The 21,645-nt window shown below is 38.5% G+C and overlaps 1 protein-coding gene across 3 annotated transcripts in view; it reads left to right on the top strand.

Moving 5' to 3' along the window:
- Positions 1 to 21,645, top strand: part of LOC137184994 (uncharacterized) — a 45,103-nt gene that overhangs the window by 10,599 nt on the left and 12,859 nt on the right. For all 3 annotated transcript variants that reach the window (XM_067593176.1, XM_067593178.1, XM_067593177.1), the window contains 5 exons: positions 242 to 404; positions 7,932 to 8,043; positions 10,961 to 11,051; positions 15,181 to 15,267; positions 19,588 to 19,740. In XM_067593176.1, coding sequence (XP_067449277.1) covers positions 242 to 404; positions 7,932 to 8,043; positions 10,961 to 11,051; positions 15,181 to 15,267; positions 19,588 to 19,740 — 606 coding nt within the window. The remainder of the gene's footprint in view (positions 1 to 241; positions 405 to 7,931; positions 8,044 to 10,960; positions 11,052 to 15,180; positions 15,268 to 19,587; positions 19,741 to 21,645) is intronic.

The raw sequence follows: 21,645 nt of genomic DNA on the forward strand, positions 1-21,645 counted from the left end.
TAGTCATTAGTGTGTGTTAGTCACGTTTAAATGCTGTGTTTGTATTACGTGGGAAAACACAGAAAGGTCAGTTTCAGCTATGTTTCACTTCATTATTTCTCATATTGCATCATTGTTGGGAATTATTCTTTGTTTTGTCTGTCAGTTATTGCTTCCCCAGTGTTGTTCTTTTGTAATGTTAACATTGATTTCTTCATAAAATGGAGTTGTCTCAGTATTGAATTAATTTGTTTCTTGGCAGATTGCAAAATCATTTTGGATACAAGAAAGCACCAAGAGGATTGAAATCGACACATCACGCTTATACGAGCAATTTGCTGTTAAAGATCTGGGGACATTTGGTGCAGCTGAGCCGAGTAATACCCAGCATATTATGCTCAACCAGAAGATTGCACACAACTTCAGTGAGTAGACCAACAATGAATATTCTACTGAGTGTTAAGGTTACATTACTTTTAAATATTGCCCACTGCAACAGATAATTTTCAGCGTTTTATGAGGAAGATGAGATTTTCTCTGCAAAATTAAAGCTATAATATCCGTGTTATAATAGAAAGTCGTGCTTCTAGATTAAGTCAAATAAAGGAGCTTATTCCCTCAGTGAATTAGAAGTTGTGATGTGAGATGATCTCACTCTTTCCATAACCACCAGAGGGAAGCACCACACAGAGAGAGAGATCTCTGCATGCTCTTTAATTTTCATATATTAGACTTTAATTGCTCAATTAAGTGAAAGCTGACCTGACGACTCTTTTAGGGAGGCCCTGTAAATGCTGCCATTTTTGCTCTTTTAAAATGATGGTCGAGACTATAATGATGTCACAGCAGCAGTGAAGCAGATAGATGGATGTTCCTCCTCGTGTGTGTCTGCAGGGGGCAGTGTGTCACCAATCCAGCAGTCCCCACAACTGCCGTTGCAATCTGCAGAGCTATTGTGAAGTGGAACATATTCTATTTCTCATCTAATGGCTTTTCACTTTTGATTAACTGAGTGTACGTGGCTTGTATATTTCAAGACCCAAGCCAGGGGAGAACATTTCAGAAGCTTCCTCTCACAGGTCCTCCAAGTGGCAAAGACACCGTGAAGCGATTCAGATGTGGTGGTGGTGGGCTGCTGCTAAACGGAATCAGTGTGAGTGTGCAGACTGGCAACATAATTAGGCTTCACATATTCATAAAATATGGATAAGGGATCTGAACGACAATGACAGCGATTTCCTGTCTGATACAGAATAATCCCAGCATTCAGAGGTTTTCTCTCCTCTCTGACCTGGAAACTTTGGTTGTGTCAGGAGCGAGAGCTGAGTGATGACAGCCTGCAGGCAACCCGAGGCCATGCATCTTTGTGCTGCAAGCTTTGAAAAAAATTAGACATTTGAAGAACAAGGGAAACTGTATTGCTGTCTCTCCTAATTTGGTCCTATTAACACCAGAATAGATCGTGACATTTTGGATCTTATTCTGAGGGAAGTTTTAATCAATGAGAGCATTTTTTTTGGTAATAAAAACAGAACGGAATCAGAAAAATTGTGATTTTTACCTGTTTAGACTTTAAAAACAGAGGAACTCCTCCAGGATTCAGCTCTCCTTGACAGGGCCGCCTTAACATTACTATATGCACTGGGGCTATGGACGTTTTGGAGGCCCCCCTCATTCCAAGTGCACGCCTTCCTTCACAATATGCCAAGGCAACATTAATTCAGCGCGCTGCGTCAATGGACAGTGACAAATAGTAAATGGAGTACCCTCCTAATCAGTAAACAGAATATGAAACTCAAAATAAGACAATATGTCAGCAGTAAATCAAGACAAACAAGACAAAGCTAGGTTATCAGCCAAGTAGTGACCGTGTCAATTGGCAACTTTTGACTGAGAGTATCGTGGATGCTTGTAGTGACAGTACACGTAGTGTCCTCGTGAATATCTTCATTTTTCTTTTATGAGATTTCAGTACATATTAATCTCTGTTTTTCTTCGTTAATGATTTACAAGTGAGATAGTGCGCTGAGTAAGAAGCATTCATGTTGTTATTTTTAATGTGGGAAACAAAATATAAAGATTAGCAGTGCAGCAGATTTTATACCATTATTTTCAGTTGGAAAATTGACCCATATTCACAATTAGCTTAACCTGCTCTGCTACTGTGGACTCACATCATCCAGGAATGTATATTGTGTGCAAACTGTGTGGTGGTTGCACCTCCAGTAGCCAGCAGATTTGACCAGTCTCGTCTGTTTAACCAGTGACCATCAGTGTGGGATACAGCAACAAGTAGCAGCGTTTCCTCTCAAACAAGCAAACATTTAAAGAGATTAATGTCAGAAAAAAATAAGTGACGTTGCCTTAATGCAACATATGAAAGACGTTGATAACACAATAAGGCAGTTTGACAAATTGTGTATTAAATAGGCTATCTGACTGACTGATACTCATAGTAGATAGTAGCCTAAATGTGGCCATGTAATCTGTGAACAGCTACCACAACATTTGATCCTAAAGTATCAAAGCTATGGTTGTATAATAAGATCTTATAATACATCCATCATCAAAGCAGGTTAGTGGTTTGGCCACATTTTCTACTGACAGTAATGTCAAATCCTTCATGAAACACACTCAAACTAACTTTAAGAGAGATGAATGATTCTTTCTGGCAACAGTTTCATTTACAAACTTAGACAAAAATAATCTGACGCATATTTATTAAATGTGCAATTAAAGTAAAATTAATAAGGAATTCACAAGGAACCAAGCTTTCTCTTGGCGTTTTCAACAGCTGCCGTCACTATGAGCAAACACGACACCAGTTAACACGGTCAGTCCAGCTGCCGATGTGTTCATATCATCGCGCACAAACTCCCGAAATTAAATCACTTCTGCCACAAAATCCTCCTCCAGGTCCATGTGATATTTTTCTTGTCCTTTTTGGTGTCTTTACTTTGACAATCAAATGCAGCTAGCCGTTGAGCTGCACGAAAACTTTTGCCACCACGTTCAAACACGACGTAATGACGTAAATCATGTTGAAGCACAACGAGATGATTCGCTCATCATCACGTCTGTCCCTGCATCACAGGTATCTTACTCTCCTACATCGTGTTTACTGTGTGTGTTGTTTTTTTAAGCTCATGTCTCGTGATGCCCCTGGAGGCCTGGGGCCTGGGGCTTAAGCCCCGGTAAGCCTGTGCATTAACGCGCCACTGCTCATTGAAGCCAGATATGAAAAAAAATTAGGTTTTAATAGGACTTCTCTTTCACTCCTCTCTCTATCTCTTGGCATCCCTCGCACAGACACCCTCTCTGTGCTTGTTTGCATGTTTATCACCACAAACCTGCCTAAATTTGTGCTGTTTATTCAGCTCATATCGTATTCTTTGCCACACTATTTATTCATCTGATCCCATTACACTGGGAGTCAGTATGCATGCAAAATCTTGCATTGTTTTTACAAAGATAGCAACAGCTCAGCAGAGAGTCAGACTCCACCTCGATCAGATTATATCGCAAGTATGTGATCAATAATTAACGAACAAACGGAACTTTTAATTAGCATCAGGCATAAAGCAGACACGCTTACTGTATCCAGAGCAACGCTGAAAACATGATGTTGTTGCAAGTTACAGAATGTTGCACGTGGAGTTAGACAGCGTGAGCAGATGGTTGTATCCCTGTTGTTCTGAGTGGTTTCCTCTGGTAATCAACTCGATCCTATCTATCTTCTATCTTACCTTAGTCTATAGGACAGTGCTATAAAGATTCATGTATTTATTTATAGTATTTTAAGTGCTCTACAGGAATCCAAAAGGCCTCTGACAGAAGCATTATAGCCTGTATTGATTTTTTTTGATTGCATTCTTCTAAAAAATACCTATTGAGCAGATGAAAGACAGAGATACAGAGATTATGTGTGGTTGTGTGTGTGGTGGTATAATTCTGCAACACTAATGGCCATGACTGGCTCTTCTCTGCATGCTGCCACAAAGTTTAAATCGGTTTTAAATTTTAATAAAGTCTGATGATATGAAATGCCTTCACACAGACCCGTCACCTTTGATGAGATCAGTGGTATAAGAAGTATTCATATAAACATCCCCTGCAGACATGTTTGAAGACATATAAAAATACTGCGCTCGGAACAGTTTTGTGTTTCTGATATGGTTATTACCACCATTAATTGCCACTTTAAAATCGTTAACTTGACATCACCTCCTTCTCCCTCATTAAGAATTCCAGAATCTATAAATATGCAAATATTCTTCATTTCAAAGGTTTAACTGCTGGACACAAGATGTCTCCTTCTTCACTGTAAAGTCAATTCTTTTGTGCACTGGAGGCTTCAAGTTTCCACATCACACTTGTGTGAGTTAAATATCGGACGAGGATCGTCTCCCAAAATAATTGTGATGTCACAAATCATGCTCATAGGTCCATCCCTTTAATTGAGATTTTCAGTAAGGACAGAAAAACTCTCCACTTTCAACAGATGAACATGAAAACAGCCTTCCAGTGCCAAACTCTGCACGTATATTATTCTGCACAGTGAAGCTCAAACTTCCAACTGAAGTAACAAGAAGAAAAAAACACATTTTTGAACAGAGATGGGCTTTAAGTTAAAGTGCCAATAAAAAGTGTCACCAGTTACTCCATTACAAGTTAAAGTCCTGCATTCAAAATCCTGCTCAAGTAAAAGCACAGAAGTATTAGCAGCTAAAAATATAAAAAGTAAAAGTGCTCGTTCTGCAGTAAATTGGCCTCTGTGACAGACATTTTCTTTTATATTATTAGATTGTTAACACTCATGCATCAATGCGTAAACAGCATTTTATTGTTGTAGCATTCAAGGTCGAGCTTTAACTACTGTACTTTATATAAAGTTATGTAGTGTATTCCAGGGGTCATGAAATGATTGATTAGGAAATAAACAAACAAAAAAACTTCTGCCTCACAAATTTGTATGAATTTTTTAGACTTTGGATTGAATTTTTGCTTTTTTGTGACATATTAGATAATTTGACCTCTTTGGGTGTCAAACTGTTATTTAAAGATCCCCTCCAGTCATGTATTAAAACATATACAAATCCTCTATTTGGAATAATAAAAAAAGAAAAAAAAGTTCCATTACCTTTGTAAAAAATCCTTAAAATCCTTCTCATTCATGTAAAAATCCACAAGCTGTGAACATGTAAAAACTGCTGGACACAAGATGTCTCCTACTTCACCGGAAAGTCCATTCTCACTATATGTACACTGGAGGTGTCATATTTCCACATCGCACTTCTATAAGTTACTATACTGTACAATACAATACTGAACCACAGTTGGCTCCAAACTAGTTGTGATGTCATAAATCATGTTGTAGGTACACACCTTAACCTGAGCACAGACAAACTCCAGCAGATGAAAGTGAAAACTCCTTCTAGTGTCGAACTCTGCACGTAGTATATCATACTGGACAGTGAAGCTCAAACATTCAACTGAAGGAACAAGAAGAAAGTATTTTTGAGTGGAGGGGGACTTTAAATAAAACCATTTGAGAAATTTAGATTGGAAATGTATATTTGATGGAACTGCAAACAACTCATAGCTGTCAGATGAATGTAGTGGGGCAAAAAGTAAAATATTTTTATCTGTAATACAGCAGAGTAGTTGTACAAAATAACATAAAATTGAAATACAGTGCCCCAAAATTGTACTTGAAATGTACCTAGTTGTTTTCCACCATTGGATGAAAGCGTTTTTTGATGATCATAGTGCATATCTGTTCAAGATGTGTGTCCGACTAATATGGTTATTTACCTTGAGAGCCCTGGTGCATGCTGCCTATTTAATGACTGGAAATGTCGCACTCCTAATTAAAAGTACACCTGTGGCTTCCTTCGCCCAGTGGGATATGCTCTCCATCTCCATACTCTAATTTGCCAGGGCAATGCCCAGTTTGTCTGAGTGCCAATCAACAAAAGACTTGATTTGCACTTGTGCGTGTGGGTTTTTTTTTTTTGTCTTTTCTTTTAGGCAAGATGAGACAGCCTTCACTCTGGAGAAACACGAGTAGCGCTCAACATTGATTTTGATGTTTGATGTCGTGAGTGCTCATATGAAAATGTGACACGAAAGCTTCTGTTGGTCCTGGAGAGGGAATTACTGTCTCATATCTTTAATGTCAAGGATTTAGAGATGTGTTGATTACAGCTCTGTACCTCCAAAATACTTCTCATTTGATATTATTATTTTATTTGCTTTGTCATGAGTGGATTTGCAATCAGTTTGATGATTTGGATCCAGAAATTGAACAATTCTACTCTTGTTTTGGATTGGTAATGCTAAAAGTCAACCTTTATGGACAGTGAAAGGATTGTTTGACATTTCTGGAAATACACTTTAACCATTTTCTCCAGAGAGTTAGATGACAAGAGCAATACCACTCTCATACTGCATCTGTCTGTTCAGTGGAACCAGCAGCTGTTAGCTTAGCTTAACCCAAAGACTGGAAACGGGCGAAACAGGTAGCCTGTCTGTATGTGACAAAATCTGCCCACCGACATTTCTAAAACTCACCAATTAACACATTATATGTTGTTTTTGTAAACTGTACAAAAACTTAGGTGTAAAAGTGACAACCTGTGATTTCACATGGATATAGCACATTATATGTTGTTTTTGTAATCTGTACACAAACTGAGGTGTAAAAGTGACAATTTGTGGTTTCATGCGGAGTCATGTGCTGGCACTACTACTTGGCTGAGTCAGTGACGATTGTTTTTTACATTTTGGTTTCTGTAGAGATTAATATGCTTTAGTGCTGGCAGGCAGATTTTAAGGCTAGTTGTTTCCCTCTGTTTTCAGTCTTTATGCTAAGCTAAACTGACTAGCTGCTGGTTGTAGCTTCATATTAACTCTACAATGATGAGAGTTGTATCAATCTTCTCATCTAACTCTTGGGAAGAAAGTGAATAACTGTATTTCCCAAACTGTATTTGTTTAACATGTGTTAGACAGTATTTTCTGTATTTTAAATTAAGCTGTGGTCTGTTTCGCAGTGTAGAAATATATAAAGATAGATTTTGTATGTTTGCTTTTGACCATGAAGTACAAGTCAAACTCTTCATGTGGAGAATCATGCGCTACACTTTAAGAAAAATGTTATTTAAAGGATGAGGCTTGTGATTTTCTATATTCTATATTTTCTATATTTTTCTTATTGTCAACAAATCTCATGTGCAGAACCAAACCAACAATGGGTTGATCTACTGACAAGTATTGTGTGTGTATCTAAAGCCATATTCATCTTTGCCATAGACCTTGTTGTCCAAAAACTATTGAAAACATGTCAGTGAGCCACATTATTGCACTAGATGACATGTTCTTTGATCACCACAAAGATTACGGTCACAGTAGTCTGTTTAGAAAAGACTCCAAAGACTAATAATAGCGATCAAATAGGGTCAGTTCATTGTTGGTTTGGCTCTTCACAAAAGATTGTTGTCAATGAGAAAACTATAGAAGATCGTCAGCCTTGTCTTTTAACACAAATTAATTGAGAGCCTCACAACTTAAGAAAAGACAGCTGGATGTCATGCATCCAAAGAAAAAGACTGAGAGACTTTCAAGTTTCAGTATATAAAATTCACCATGTGTTTTACATACATGTCTAAAATTCCTAGAGCAGCCTCCTAATGAATGCTGCTCACAGCTCCTGAATTATGCAGAGGCATTTTCTGTTAAAAAAAAAAAAATCACATCAGCTTTGACTTGATAGAATGCAAATTTGTGCATTTCCCTCAGGCATTTGGGGGAAAGTAATTAAGCAAAAGACCCTTTGTCTTCAGAATGCTTTTTGAGTCATTTCATCGCAGGATAAGAAGACTATCTGTCAAGAGGAAAGCTTTTATGTACCATTGAGTGTGTTGACTTTTTCTAATCTATTGTTCTTCTAGACATTTTCCTCAAAAGTTTTCCAGTGCAACCGGGAGAGCTGAAGGACAAACTGTTTATTGTTAATGAGGAAGATGGAGGCCTGTCTGATGAGCACATCACCTCTCTGAGAAGGTATGACTTTGTGCCAGAAAAACGCTGATTTGTATTCATTCCTTATAGTGTCACGACTGAGGCTGAGAGGTGAGTGACTTTTTTTGTGCCCAAGTCCATGAGTGGTTAATGTGTTTTTCACCGGCAGAGACAAAACATTGGAAACCGGCAGCTTGGTAAATCATCAGTAAGGGATGTGAGTGTATGTTACAGTGAGGACAGTGTGAAACAAGGGAAACCACTGCCAGTTTATGAGAGGAAGACACAAGGTTTGCACAGCAGTCCTCGCAGTGTTCTAATACTAAAGAGCAGATGCCAGAACCTTTTACCAGAGCAGCTTAGTAATAAAACTTTTATCTTGGGTTATTTGTGGAGATGGAAACTATTGACATGCCCTCAGGAATATAACACTCAGAGTGGGTAAAATGCTTCCTGATTCTTACCTGCAGTTTACTCGGTGGCTGTGGACGCTGACCTCCTGGAAGGAGAGTGTGATCTAATGTACTGTGTGGAGGATTTTATTTATTCTATGAAAACGTAATATATATTTTAATGCGCCGCGTCGTAGGCCTGAGGAATACAATCTTGGAAGAACCACTCCCAACAGGTGTTGCAATATTAATGACCGGTGCTACTCCAGTGGCACATAGGCTGGCTCATGAAAAAGTGAATGCCTTTGGTACGCAAGTAAATGACAGAAAGAGGAAGTCCAATTTAAGACCAGCGGGGTTCAAATTCAGTGCAAGGAGTAAATGGCTTGTGCCATCAGCGTCTCGCTACTTTATAGAAACTGACGAGGACCATCAGCGCTACTTGGCTTTTAATCACTTGGCTTTCTCCAGGCCACCGTAAATCAATGTAATGCCATCAGTCCAAGAGCCTGAGGTAGAGAACATGTGATGACATGGGGCGAAGGTCAACATGGGAAAATATGTGTGATGGAAAAAGAAAAACATCGCCATTTGTCACTTAAATTTAAAATGAATCTACTCGTCTATAGGTATGGTTGTTTTTATTTTTTTCTGTTGGATAAATAAAGGCTGACACTTTGCTCATGGACTCATTCATGTTCATGATTGGGGATTTTCAAATATGCAGACGAAAAACAACTGCATAGATAAGATGCAGAAACTCATTAATTAGCCTTTATTTATAGTTTGTAGATATACCATCGGTGACGGTATCCATGCCAGCCGCTGCAGCACCAGTATACTGTACATCAGCTGGTCAGCTGGTCATATTTTCTGTGCTGCTTGACACCATTTAACATAACATGACATAACATGCAAATACATTAACTTAAAAATATAGATAAATACAAAATGAGCTTAATTTTGGGGCCTCTGAAAATCAGATTCTTAGGTTTTCAGGGGTGTTAAAGGATAGGTTTACATTTTTCAAGTCTATCTTAATAACATAGTCACATATATACAGTCGTTACACATATGCTTATACGTACAGTATGTTTGAGTGGTATTGTACATTGAAACATTGTTACTCGTCCCTTTAATTGTTCCTCTTGTCCGTACTAGCCACAAAGAAATCCCTTCTTAAGCAACTTCAGTGTAAGAGATGAGGGACAAAATCCACAGTCCTCCTTTATCCTTATTTATTCTTAAATTCAGCTTAAGCTAATACAAGGCTTTAGCAGTCTGAAATAGACATTTCAAAGGGTTATCTTCCAAATACACTTCATGTCGCCAAACCTCTCCTGCGGTTCAGCAAGGAAACACTGTCCATGGAGACACAAAGAGGCACACGTTTTGTACTAAAACAATTGGGAAGATACTCACGTGAATAGATTTTGTTGTCTTTGTGGCCAGTATGGACAAGAGGAACAATAACAGCCACCAATAACGCTTTCAATGTACATATGTCAGTATTATTTTAAGAAAGGCTTGAAAAAATGTGAACTTATCCTTTTAATTAGGAGACACATGAGACCCCCCATATTTCACAAACTGGTAGTACTATAGAAATTCTGAATCTATCAGAATAACTCCAGATCCAAACCATAATTCCATGTAGACTGTTTAAGGAGGTCACACATTTTTGCACTTGTTCACCTTAGTAATGAAATATTCACCATCTCACTATCCCAAGACTCTGGATTAGCCCTGGAAGAGAGTTTCTTCACTTTTTCCTCTTGAGTGTTTTGTGTGTGTGTGTGTGTGTGTTTGTGTGTGATTGTTTTTGTGTTTATCCTTAATCATATGACTTTTGCGTACTTGTCTCCTGTCTGATGTGGACCCTTAAAAATTTCTGAAACTGTTTTTACCATATAAACCTAAATCTGTACTGTATTCATTTAATTATCAGGGAAAACAACATTGATTTACATCAAACTGATGTCAGATTTAGCCAAAAGGCACATTTTTATTTAATCTGCGGTCCCTGGGCAGGTTGATGTTATACATTAAAGAAACAAATGACATATAACAAGCAGACAAAAAAACATGAAAGCATATACAGTGTAGAATGATGAAAGCACGATTAAAGGAAACTTAGCAAACAAATCACAGAACAAATGCATACAAGCATATATATGTCAATCAGAACTTCAATCAGAACAGATAAGACTAAACATCACGAAGGATGAAAAAACTAAAGTTCACAAGCAAATACCAAGGACGCATGAAGCATCAAAATCTTTTAAATATCATGCTGGAGCTGTTGTTTCTGCAGTAGCCAAATTTTCAACTTTCCAACCACAGATTATCAAATCTCTCAAATGAGTTGGAATTTTGTTTCATTCATGTGATGCTTGGAAAGAAAAGGATGATTGGCTAAATGAGCTTTTTCCTTATACTGTATATGTTTATAGTTTTCTTCACAAATCAGTCAAAACACTGAAGAATGAGCAAAACTGTTAAGTATGTTAAAATGGGTACCGAGTCTGCGTTTAACATAACTTTATTATGTTTGTTTTATGTTCAAGGTATGTCCCCACAGTGGATGATGTGGAAATGTATAAATCCCACAAAGGACCTGTGACAGAGCTGCATATTGTGGACCAGTACATGATGGAGGTACAGCTTTTAGTTCCTCATATTAACTAGAATTATAATTATGGGAATTAAGATTGTAAATTTCTTCTGATTTGACTCGTCACACTCATGACTCACACTCAAAATTTGTTGTTGACTGCCAGTATACTGTACTGTAGAGCTGAAATGATTAGTTGATTTAGACAGTTTTAATTTTTAAGCAAAAATGCCAAAAAGTCACTGGTATAAGCTTCTCAAATGTGAATCTTTGCTAATTTCATGACATTAAACTCTACATCTTTGGGCTTCAGGGAATAATGATCGGCATTTGTCACAATTTCCTGACATTTCATACCCTGAACAATCAATTGATTATTAAAGATATAATTGTCAGACCTATTGATAATGAGAATAAATGTTGATTGCAGCCTTACAGGACTCCTATAATGAAATAATACTACCTTTCCCCAAATGTCGACTACCACAGCTGTGGAGTACCTTAAAGTACAATGCCACTGATGTTCCCAGTACGGTAGCGTCTGCTTTGGTGCGAGGTAGCAGGGCGTGTTTCCAGAGCGTAAAAGACGACCCCTTGCACTCTTTATATGGAAGGTTCCAAACAAAAAAAGATGGCGCTGACCATAAACTGCAACTCTGGTGCTTTTAAACCGGCTCCACCTTTGATGTCACACCTCGATACGTCCATCTTTATATACAGTCTATGTCTTGCCCTCAGACTTCTCTTTGCACTTTGATAAAACACAACTTCACAACAAATGAGCACAATATAAACCTAAACAATTCAGGTCTTAAAACTAGATTTGACACATGGTCTCTCTTCAACACCGTGGTCACGAGTTAGAGGACCTGACACAGTTTATTAGACTTCAGTGGTGCAAAATTTTACCAAATTTGAGATTATTCAAACGATATAAACCCAAATGATATGGAGTAATTCTGGGACTTTTGGGCAGATGCTATTTCCACGTGCTGTTTCTGTAATCCAGCCTTGACTCCGTGACCCGAGCGGAATAATGCAGCTCCGGCTCATGTAGCACTTTCTTTAGGAGGGCTTGTTGAATCTTCTTTCACTTTGCCTCCTCATTCACACTCTGTGGGTGTGTAGGTGACAACCTCTTACCATTCATCTGGTTATCACCTTCCAGCATGCCTTGTAGTCGTGTGACCTGTGTGTGGTTGGCTAAAGGCTGCGGGAGGGGTAACTGATGAACAGCAGGATCAGCCCACGGTGCCTTTCGGGAATATTTGAGGGCTTTATTGAGGCTCATGTACTTCTTGAGGCACATGCTGTGTGCGGTGAGCTGTAAGCAGTCAGTGTGAACTCCACTAAATAGACAACATTATCAGTCATCTTTAGTGCTGCCAACTAAAGCAGGTATTCAAATATCACACTTAATAGGAACTGAAATGCCATCAATCGAAACTTGAGATTAGAGGTGACTGCTCACTGCTTTGAGGGTTTTTTTCCCCCCTCAAAATCTAATGTTCTGCAATTTTCAGTCATTCCACACATTTCCCTCTTAAAACCCATTAAATTATTAAAGTAAATGAAAGGACTGACACATTTTCTTTTATGAATCATTACAATTTCACAATTTTTGAGCATCATTATTACTTGGAATCAAATCTGTCCTCCACGTGATGTGCAGGATATTCAACCTACATTCATATTAACAATCTGTGTGGTGCAGCTGCAAAATAGTCTTATTTTCTGTCTATTAACAGTCATAGCAGTATCTGCAGGACACAAGAGTGATATCTGACTACACATTTTATACCATTAAAGAAAGAAATCAATATGATAATGTTGAAACGCTGACCTTTACCTGAAGATGAATCAGATCAAAATTGTGCTTTGCAGGTATCGTAATCTAATGTGCTGCAAGACATAGAGCGCCTTCTAGTTTTGTATTTGAGATCTTATATGTTCTAACATCATCAAGTTTAAGTTCAACTTTATTTCTCATTTGTACAAAATAACATGTCGTCTATACAATGAAATGCTTGAGATGAGGCTTAGGACAACACTGCAGGCAAAAGTAATTACACACAGTAACAATAAGGATAAACTATAAAGATATAAGGTAAACAAAAGACAAGAAAAGATAAAGATAAAGAATTCACAGTAGATGCCTGTCATGCATTCACTGTTAACTTAAAGGATAAGGTTTTTCAGGTCTCAATTCAGTTAATTTTAATACAACTTGTCCATATGTACTCAAAAAACTGAAGATACCCTTTGCACAGCAGTACCGCTCTCCTGGGTTCCAGCTGATGCAGGGCATCCAGGTGTGCTGGAATACTTTTTTGATTTATTGCCCATATGTACATTTAAAGAGTTATGAGTGGCTTTAATCATTCCTCCTCTCCATACTCGCTGTGAAGAAATTCCTTCCCAATGTAATTTCACTGGAAAAGATGAGGGGAACAAAATCCAGAGTCCAAATTAGAGTTGGGAAATATCTCTAAATAATTTGATTAACTGGATTTTTTGTCTTTTCACAAGGTGTGAAATGTCTAAATTGTAAAATCGGGTTATTACAATATTCACAAAAAGGTTATTTTTAGTCAAAAAGTAACATAGATGATGGCTGGCTACATTAGCGGTTTTGAATCCTGTAAACCGTGATGTGATTAGTTACACTATATGCTCACCTGCCACAGTTTACAGGACTGCCATGACTCCAGGTGGCTCGCTGTGTCTGGCTCGTAGTGAATTTAACAGTCGCATCTACTGGAGGGACAGACAGAAAATTAATCGGTTTGTGTTAGTTGATGAGGTATCATCTCTGGTTATGAGAGTTGGGAGACGACAGAACAGTTTCCAGATTCTACATTGTACCTGTTGTCTCTACCTGCAGAGTGATTAACGCTCGTTAGTAGCAGTCAAGTTGAGATTTGATTTTTAGGCCATATTGCTGAGCTCTAGTCCAAGGCAAAAATTCAGCTGAAGTTCCAAAGTTGCAGGCTTTTCATTACAGAATTCCTTATTTCTGTCTCCCTGGGCGGTATTTCAGATTTCAGCTGCAGGTAACATGGTAATGAGTTAATTAACCCCAAAAAGACTGACAGGAAGATACCCATTAGGTTTGACTGATTAAGATAGCTGAAGACTCATATTTGCTTTGGATAAATTTTGAAATGCATTTTTGCACAGGAAGAGGACTGTGGATTTTGTCCCCTGTCACTTAGATTGGAATAGTATCAGTAAGGGGTCACCTCACAGCCAGTATGGATGGAGAGGAGGAATTATAACCATGACCAATAACTCTTTCAATGACATACAGGCATGTGAGTTTTGTTTTATGACAGACATAAAAAAAATACGAATTTATCCTTTAATAAATCCTGTGCTTGTGCCAAAACAGAAATACCTTTTTTATATATCTCATATTTGGTGAACATGCAAGTTTCATTATTATAAATCTGTGAAAAAGTCAGCAAAATATCTGAAGATGTGATTACTTCAGACTTGGTGACTAATGTGTGAATGCAATTTTAGCCCAGGAGGAATTATATTATAACAGTGTTACCTTGGCATGAAATCAGTGAGATCTGTTAATCTCCCATTAGAAATTTAAAATGTGTCAGAAAATGTGACAAGAAGAGGAGCACGGTGCTCGAGAGGATGAGGAATGACACATTCCGGACCTTTTTTTTTTTTTTTTACAAAGAGCCAAATGTTTACATGATCTAGATTTCTAACACTAATCCTAATATCTTTCCTTAACCATCCGTCAGAGCAAGTGCCCTTTGGCTTTTGGGAGAAGCTACCTGAGCGAGACGGTCTGACAACATGGAGTGATTTATTAGAGGTTAGCACCGACTCAAAGGTCGACTAGGCAGCTCAGCCAATTGTTTCAAGGTGTCAAGCCTTCCGTTTCTCTGTTAAATCAGCCTGTCGACAGGCCCGCAGGGCTCTACTTTCGCCTGAAGTAATTTGGGCTCTTCACGCCACAGAACTTGAGTGTCTGTGGACAAGCTGCAGCCCTCCAACGACTGTATCTCCCTGCAGCATCTTTTAGCCGCACTGCTTTTTAGATAATTCTGAATAATCACATGGAAATGGGTTGTGCAGTGATGTGATAATTGCACTCTCTTCTTTACACACATACAGCAGCTTATTGTGATTATCTTTTCCCTGCCACAGATGTGCAACATCACCTACCTGAGCACACAACTTGACCTACTGCTGACTCTGAGAGAACTACCGATCGGCATGAACGACCTGCAGCCTGTGAGTTTTTTCTCCCATCACCTAATGGAGTCAAATCAAAGGTCGAATCAGATGTCGAGCTCTTTTAAAATCTGTGTAAAGGATAATCAGGGATTTCTTTTTAAACACATTATACATGTTAAAAAAGAGTTGCTGAAAACGTGAAAAGATTGTGAACTATATAGTACTGGAATGTGGACCGTTAAACTGTTTTTCACCATTTCTGTGTTCAGAATTTTTTGGGCATGCCTGAAACGCTGGTTCGATGATGTAATGGAGTCATACTAGAATGACCCCTTCCCTAACACTATATAAGAGCCAGAGCACCTTGGCATCAGCTGGGTGTGTAGTCTGTTGTTTGCTAATGGCAGCCTGCAATTCTTTTACTGCTAGCTTAGCATTAGCATCCAGATGTACGCTGCACTCACAACAGTAGATGTAAACTAGAAAGGTCTACACTTAGCTATGAGATATTCTAGTTTAGCAGAGCAGTGCCTCTCGATAACGGCATTGTCCGTGCACCATCGCTCGATAACTAGTCATTTAAGTTACATTTTTACTGAAGTAAGTCCACATTTACCTACAAAATATGTCCCGAATTAAACAGTGGCTCCTAGCGTTACTTTATTTTTGAAATATCATCCATGTTACTTGTCTTACACTTACAAACAAGGCCTATTTTAAATTGTATATTTTTATAAGGGAGTTCAGTGTGAGCGTTGTTAAGTTCAGAGGCTCAGAGGCTGTTCACTTGGGGCAGACAGCTGAACCCTCAGCGTTTCAGAGCAGAGAAAACATGCTTATTTTATATACTTTGAGATTTTTTTAATCATTCAAATTTGGCTGGGTGGTTAGTATCACTTTTTTCTGTGGTGTGAAAAACTCAGAACACATATTTTTTATTGCTTTACACAGACTGTCCCATTCCCACAAGCTGGAAAAGGGAAAAGCACAACCTCCACAGCACACGATGATGGGGACAAACCGTCATTTAATACATGAAAGCTTTTCCCCTCCAGTTTGAGTTTTATGCCTAAAGTGGTGGCTGAAGTAGTTACTATTCTATTTGCTGGATGGTTAAGAGTCTCGAAAACAGAAAGGCATGAGAGGCACTTAAGACACCTCTTTTCATTTAACAGAGAGGAAAAGATGTATCTTAATCAAATCAAGTTCCATCTTTCTGTAGGTGGTGTAAAGCATACAAAGTTTTTACCTTTATCAGAAGAGAGCTGGGTCAAAATACATTAATTTAACATCATTCAACAAACTTCTGGACTCTCTTCAAAGACGAACAACTTGAAAAATATGTGAAATATGAATTATTTTAGGTTCTTTTAGCGTCTTTCTTAACCCTTTCACACAGTCAAAGGTTTGTGCAGTACGGGACGTTTCATGGCCATCATTAGTCTAATTGTTAACACTCTGATAGAGGATAGTTGTTTACTGGCATTGGGGACTGCAGGGTGTGAAGATATTACAGTCAGACAAGAATACCTCTCAGCTCCTCGTTTTTTTATTTATTTTTTTTATATGATTCTCTCAAGCTTCTGTTTCTTTCAGCATCAGTGCTTCAGTCTTAATCTCTTGTCTGCTGACTGTCTGAGAATGAAGAGAAACAATGGATAAGAATGATGGCACCGTAATCCATCGACTGCGACAGTAATTTTTCTTTGTCTAAAACACAGGGACAAACATATTTTGTGCTTGCTACATGACTCGACAAGAAAGATTAGCAATTTCATTAAGTTTCAATTTATTTTCTTTCAAATGTTGTTATTATTTCTACCGCGTTGTCATCTTTCATTTATTAAAAAATTAATTTTTCAATCGAAATGAGATATTTGGGTTCAGGGATCCTAATCTAATCACAGTCCACAGTGTAGTGTACCACTGTCTCACAATAAAATGTGTTCAAATATGGAGAGTTTAGGGTCTTCTCTGCTACAGAGTATTAATTCTCCAACACAACAGATTTCTTAAGGCCTGAACATTAAGGAGGATTTACTCGCCACCTGACAGACAAAACTTGAGGAGAGAAAATGGAGAAGTCACCACCGGGGGGAATGTTTCTCGCCTATGGAGTGTCTGCTAGTGCTAAGTTTCACTGCCAAGATGACAGGTTTTACTTTGCATTGTGGACCCGACTCCTTCTTTAAACTGTTTGATGTGCTCTGTGAGCAGCCATTTCCAAATATAAATAACAGAGTCAAAGAAACAGATATCCAAAGTCAGTGATGCAGTAGACAAGAGAGAGCTCTGGCCGGGGAGGCATCTCTTGAAGCTGTGATGTACTGGATGTTAAAACCGAATGTAGGAATTTCAGCAGTTTCGTTAACGGCGCCTCTTTTGTACAATTAAAGCTACAGTGAAACATAAGTTAGAGCAACTTTAGCATCTGTAAATGTAATATTGTATAGCATAACTAGGAGAGGGGTTTAAATCAAGTCCCTCAGATTTGATTGGATTGCTTAAAAGTGGATGTGGATGCAAATACAGAGTGATGCAGGGGAAATTAATATATCAGAGCACAAACAAGCTATGTAGGAAAGGTAAACAAAGATTTTGCCTACTGAAATTGTGTTATGATATTGCTCTGCTAGCAAGGGTTAGCTAGTTGCCCCAAATCACATTTGATTGGATACATTTATTTCAAGAAGGAGAGATCAATTGGAAGTGTACAACAATATTTATTGATGTTAGCTACAGAGAGATTTTTTGGTGTTTACACTCCATCGATGTTAAGCATTTTCATAAAGGGTACACTTATTTGAAGATAGGAGATAGGACAGGATCCCCCTGCAGTTGAGACTCTGGTGATGGTGGTTGATGGAAACCTTTAGAAGAGTCCCTGGATATCATGGAGGTCATTGTGGTGATGGGGAGGGAGTGGGAAGCACAATAGCAGGTCTAAAAGACTTGCAGCAATATTTAAAAGAGTGGCATAGGGACTGATCAGCTTGAGGAAGATGAGCAGAAAGATAATTGGTCAGGTGGTGATGTCAGAACTGTGAATGAATTACTTTTACTTTATTTGTACTCAAGGGGAAATTGGTTGTGCAACAGTGTAACACAGGATAAAAAAAACAAAAAGCACATGATCACAACCTATAAATATAAAAACATCAAAAGAAAATAAAAGGATTTTGACAGCATGGGAAAGTGGAATGACAGAGAGGAACACAACAGCAGGAAATGGCAGACGTTCACGCATAGTGGAATAAAGACGGAGCACGAAGGAAGAGATATTCCCTCTTGAATTTTCGCCAAAGCTTCATGTACACGACCCTGAGTTCAACATGAGTCATCAAAAATGTTTCACAGGAAGCCAGACAAGAGGCACTTTGATATAAAAATAATTTTAAAAAAGCCAGCTGAACTGCACAATTAACACAGGGACACAAGTAGAACACGGTAGAATTTTGAATCTTTTATTTCATTGTGTTATTAAAGTCATGAGTGGCATATAACCTCATGCAAAAAAAAAAAAAAAAAAAGTTCTGCAATTATACAGTTTGCCTTTTTGTAATAATACCAAACCTCTAAAAGCAGGTTAAATGACATCATGGGCTGTTTCAATTACAGTACCAGTCAAAAGTTTGGACACACTTCCTCATTCCCTTGAATGAGGAAGTGTGTCCAAACTTTTGACTGGTACTGTATGTTTTATAGAAATGTCAGTATTTTTGCAACGATGGTACAGATGGTCCTGTGCAAAGCCAGTTTGTATATCTGCTTTCTCTTCTGTGTAATTGAGACTGTCCCACTGGTAGGTGCTGGGAAGTTATTCTTAAAACAGGAGCATATGGTGGGAGTGCTGTTGCTGGCTGGCATGGACCTTATTTGGAAAAGCTTAGTCTTTGTCAAGGACTATGATTCCCATATCATCAACTCCCTTTTTCCTCCAACACACCATTGGCAAAACCTGAAGTCCCACTGTAATCTTTTTCCCTGTTTTTTAGTATAATTTCTATCCATATTCAACAGGATCTGCTCAGTGCTGGTTAAACAGGGAAATTGTGTGATATTCTAGAGGGATAGTTGTACTTGACACAATTGCATACCAAATAATATTCTTGCCAAACAACAAGGCCCTGATTATTCATTTTATGAGGTCAACTGAGGTGTTATGAGATGGCTGTTTATCTTTTTTAATGTAAAATACTAAAGCCTGGAGTTATTTTTGTCTACACTTTGCCAGCACATAGAACCCCCAAACAAACTTTAGCCTTATTACTTAAATCTCACAAAGGTCTTGTGTGGAGAAATGAATGTAAGAGTCGGATTGCGGTTGGATTACAAAACAAAACGACTTTGCTCTGTGCTCCTGTGTTTGTCTTCCAGCTGATTAACCAGAAGATCAGAATGTGCAAGGAGCTGTACAACTGCAGGTCATTTGTTTCCGTGCTGGAGTACCTCCTCGCCATTGGCAATTACCTCAACGAGAACGCTGGAAAGGAAAAGGCCAAGGGATTCCGCCTCTCCTCCTTAACTAAAGTATGACTCCACCACTGTTGCCTTGACGTTTGATTGAGTTGTGGCACTAGGCTAATAAGACTACTCATTGATATACACAACATGGCACCTCTGCATCTTTTTTCAATTTTGTCCTTCCTGTTGCGGTCAACGAGGTGTACTCCGGTCTTTGACACGGACATTCTGATTCTCTGATTCACAGGAGAAATGAAACTTTGCACTAGTGTGGCCACTAGTTGAATCTCTGAAGTTAACTATCATTAACTGCAGTGGGGAATACGCTTATTCGTTTCTTGCCAAGACTTAAATGAGAAGATTGATACCACTATCATATCTGGAATCACGCTTTGCTCTGTCCAAAGGTAACCAAATTTGCCTACCAGCACCTTTAAAGGGATGTATCATGCACATTTCCAGATCTATATTTATATTCTGGGGCTGTACTGGTATGGCTCTTTGAACTGCGGAGCTTCAGAAAGGGCCAGTATAAGATAAATTAGTTTTTTATCTGTAAATCAGTTCAAAAAACTCCTTATTTATCTTATACTGGATCTTTATGTAGCCCCTCAGCTCAGCCTCTGTCTGAACAGGCCATTTTAGCTCCTGTCTCTTTAAGGCCCACCTCCTGATGAGCCCACTCTGTTCTGATTGGTTAGCTGCAGGAAGCTGCCCCTCAGCAGACTTTGAAGGAGGATTTCACTTCTTTTTCTTGTTCTTTACTCAAAATGTACATGTTTGACCCTGAATCTGATCCAAAATATGCGAATGGACAACGTGAACAACCCATGTAACAACCTTAGCAACAAAGGCTACAGAACAGATGGCCGTTTGTGGGCTTGCAAGAACAATCTGATTTCATTATGAGGAGGCAGTAGAGGTAACTTTGCAAATGAAGCATTAAGAGTAGGCTGAAGCCCTGGCTTTTGACTTGAAGGGAGCATTTTTACATATGTTCACCTCAAGTTTTGGAACTTTGACCATGTTATACATAGACATCCAACATTGTAACAGCATAAAAATAACAAAAAATCCCACAAAGCATGATATGTCCCCTTTAAAGCTCACCAATTAAAAAGTTAGAACTTCTTCAAAGTGTGAAAACTACAACTATTCTTTGGCTGGGAGCAGTAACTTCCTGGTTGCCTGGCAACCTCACATTGACGACAGGACTCCATGGATGTATTAAGAGAACTGGATACAGAGCCGCTGCTCAGTCTTGCTGCCAGTTTTTCCACTTGCGCTCTTTTTGGACCACTGCCCTGTGGCCCAAAAAGCATTTTCCCCATTGACCACCATTATAAAAGAGACATCTGTAAAACTGTTGACAGGACACCTCGAACTGCAAATAAGGTCAATTATTACTCTTTGTATTATGAATTTTTAATGCATGAAGACTTTATATATGCAAAACTTTCCTTGAGCATAGAAAAGTAAAAATCTGTGCATATTTAGTGGGCCGAACCCGGAGGCAAACCTGAAAGCTACAAAAAATTTTTGGCTCGTGTATCAGGTGAGCAGTTTACATTCAAGTTCTGGTTTACATATCCAGTTCTGGTAATACATCCATGGCCCAGCCAAGAAATAGTCCTGCACACAACCCCAGTAAAACCATGTGTTTTCACGCTTAATTAAAACAAGATTAAAACATGCTCGTTAGCAAGCTATAGAGGTGATGGTGAATTTTATTACTTTCAGATGTAGCCAGGCTAGCTATTTTCCTCTCTTTTCATTCTTCATGCTAAGCTAAGCTAACTGGCTGCTGGCTATAGACGTATATTTCCTGGAAAGACACCTGGTATCGATCTTACCATCCTGGCAAGAAAGCACATGAATCATCCAAAATTTTAACAATTACTCTAAGGTTCTGTAGTTATTGGATGGTTTTTGCTGTTGTCAGGGTTTTTTTTTTTTTTTTTACTGATATCA

Source organism: Thunnus thynnus, chromosome 6 (assembly GCF_963924715.1).
Source record: "Thunnus thynnus chromosome 6, fThuThy2.1, whole genome shotgun sequence".
NCBI lineage: Eukaryota > Metazoa > Chordata > Actinopteri > Scombriformes > Scombridae > Thunnus > Thunnus thynnus.